A 1,875-nucleotide genomic window follows, 5' to 3' on the forward strand; every position below is an offset into this window, starting at 1 on the left:
CATACATCATATACAAAATTTATTACATAATAAGAAGTATTAGTTTTCCACGATCAGTGTTAGAGATAATGAAAAGTTATATATATTTGTCTTTTCACAATCTTTAGATATATTTATCCGTTCACAATTTGATTGTGAGAATAATTTTATCCCGAATATTGTAAGTTCTATGTTAGTACATGGATAATGATCTAACATTTATTGACGTCAATTTTTGACGTGATTCAATGTATTAGACAATATGAAAAACATATATAGTCCATTTACAATAATTGAATTAAATGATTATTACGTAAGAGTCGATTGAAGTAAATGCATGAATGGAGTAATAGTGGTAAATAATATAAATTTCAGCCAGTATATACGCGAAATAATATTTTAAATTTTTTTTATGTTATATTATTTTATTAAAGTCTATAAAATAATTTAATTATAGTCAATATATTTTATTAAATTAAATGCGAGAGATGTCTCATATTTAAAATAAGATGAATAAAAAAAATTATTATATTAAGATAATAAATATTTTGAGATTTGATTTATTATATCAGGATAAATATCATCAAAATAAGTCACCATCAATTCAAACTCTCTCCATTATAGTTAGAGAACATATATAAAAATGGCATATAAGATTCTTAAATCCGTACAGTTATTTAAAAATACATCATCAATACAATTACATAAAGGTTTACAAGTTTCATGTTTTCTCGTGTTCGTAGAATCTCTCTCATTCCTGTCTCAAGTTCATCATCAATGGCTAGATATTACGTTTGTATTTATATTTTTGCATATCAATATATTATATTTCTAATAGTTTTTATAGAGCGGTTTTGCTTCCGTCATAATATTTTTAGATTTTCTTTTTTGAAGGTCAAGATCTTGTAATTTATTGAGAAGTAAATAAGTCTTTTGTTACTAGATGAATTAACCAAAGAGGAAAATCTCCAACCTCCCATACAAAATGGGATGGAGATGAACTAGCAAAAGCAGCAATAAAATGTGCAACTACATTGGCTGATCGTCGCACATGGCTCAAGTGAGTGATACTATGAGAGTCCATAAGAATTCTAATGTCTTTAGCTTTGGACCCTACATAACTGAAGTTCTCTTCCAGGCTAATGACTGCTTGCACCACTAGAAAAGAATCTGATGTCATCTGATGAATAGGAAGGTTTCGCTCAATAGAAATCTGTAGTCCACCTTCAATAGCAAGAAACTCAGCATATGTAACAGACTGTGGTTTGTCAATCTTTCTACCAAAAGCCATCACAGGTTGTCCCTCGTGGTTTCTAACCACCCCTCCAATTGCAAAGCTATTAGAACCCTCGTTATAGGCAGCATCAACATCAAATCTAAGTTTATCTTCGGGTGGCCCCATCCAAGTCGCAGGAGAGAGGCACTTGATTTCTCCGGCTGCAGAATATAAAGATTTCCGAGCAAGATGGAAATCGGTAAGAAAGATCTCGCTCCAATCACTATTAGTTCCTCCAACAAACTCCTTTTTCTTATGTACCAGGCTTAGTCTTTCATTCCATGTTGCCCAAGCTCGCACCACAAACCTCTCAAAGTCGATCTTACTGAGATTCTATTTCATTCGTATGAAAATATCAATTGTACTCAGATGTCCAACCCTTTTCAAAGTTGGCCAGAAGCTCGTCCCATTCCAGCAAGGTTTTATTAAAGGGCACATGAATACTGCATGACTAGACGAATCACAAGATAATGACATAGCGGGCAATTACCTGAGGATGGAACATGATACGCTAAAAGATTTTGTTCTGTGGGTATTATATCCAGAACCGCTCTCCAACAGAATATCCGTACTTTCGGAGGGATCGAAAGAGCCCAGAGGAATTTCCACCAGTCTTCCAT

The 1,875-nt window shown here is 32.9% G+C and overlaps 1 protein-coding gene across 1 annotated transcript; it reads right to left on the reverse strand.

The window, feature by feature from the left end:
* Window positions 1-889: 889 nt before the first annotated feature.
* Window positions 890-1,875, reverse strand: LOC142538760 (uncharacterized). The gene is made up of 3 exons (XM_075644059.1): window positions 1,746-1,875; window positions 1,634-1,698; window positions 890-1,588 (listed from the first exon to the last, which is right to left on the reverse strand). Exons 1-3 carry the CDS (start codon window positions 1,873-1,875, stop codon window positions 890-892), a joined length of 894 nt encoding a protein of 297 aa, XP_075500174.1.

This window comes from Primulina tabacum, chromosome 3 (genome assembly GCF_025594145.1).
Source record: "Primulina tabacum isolate GXHZ01 chromosome 3, ASM2559414v2, whole genome shotgun sequence".
Classification (NCBI taxonomy): Eukaryota; Viridiplantae; Streptophyta; class Magnoliopsida; order Lamiales; family Gesneriaceae; genus Primulina; species Primulina tabacum.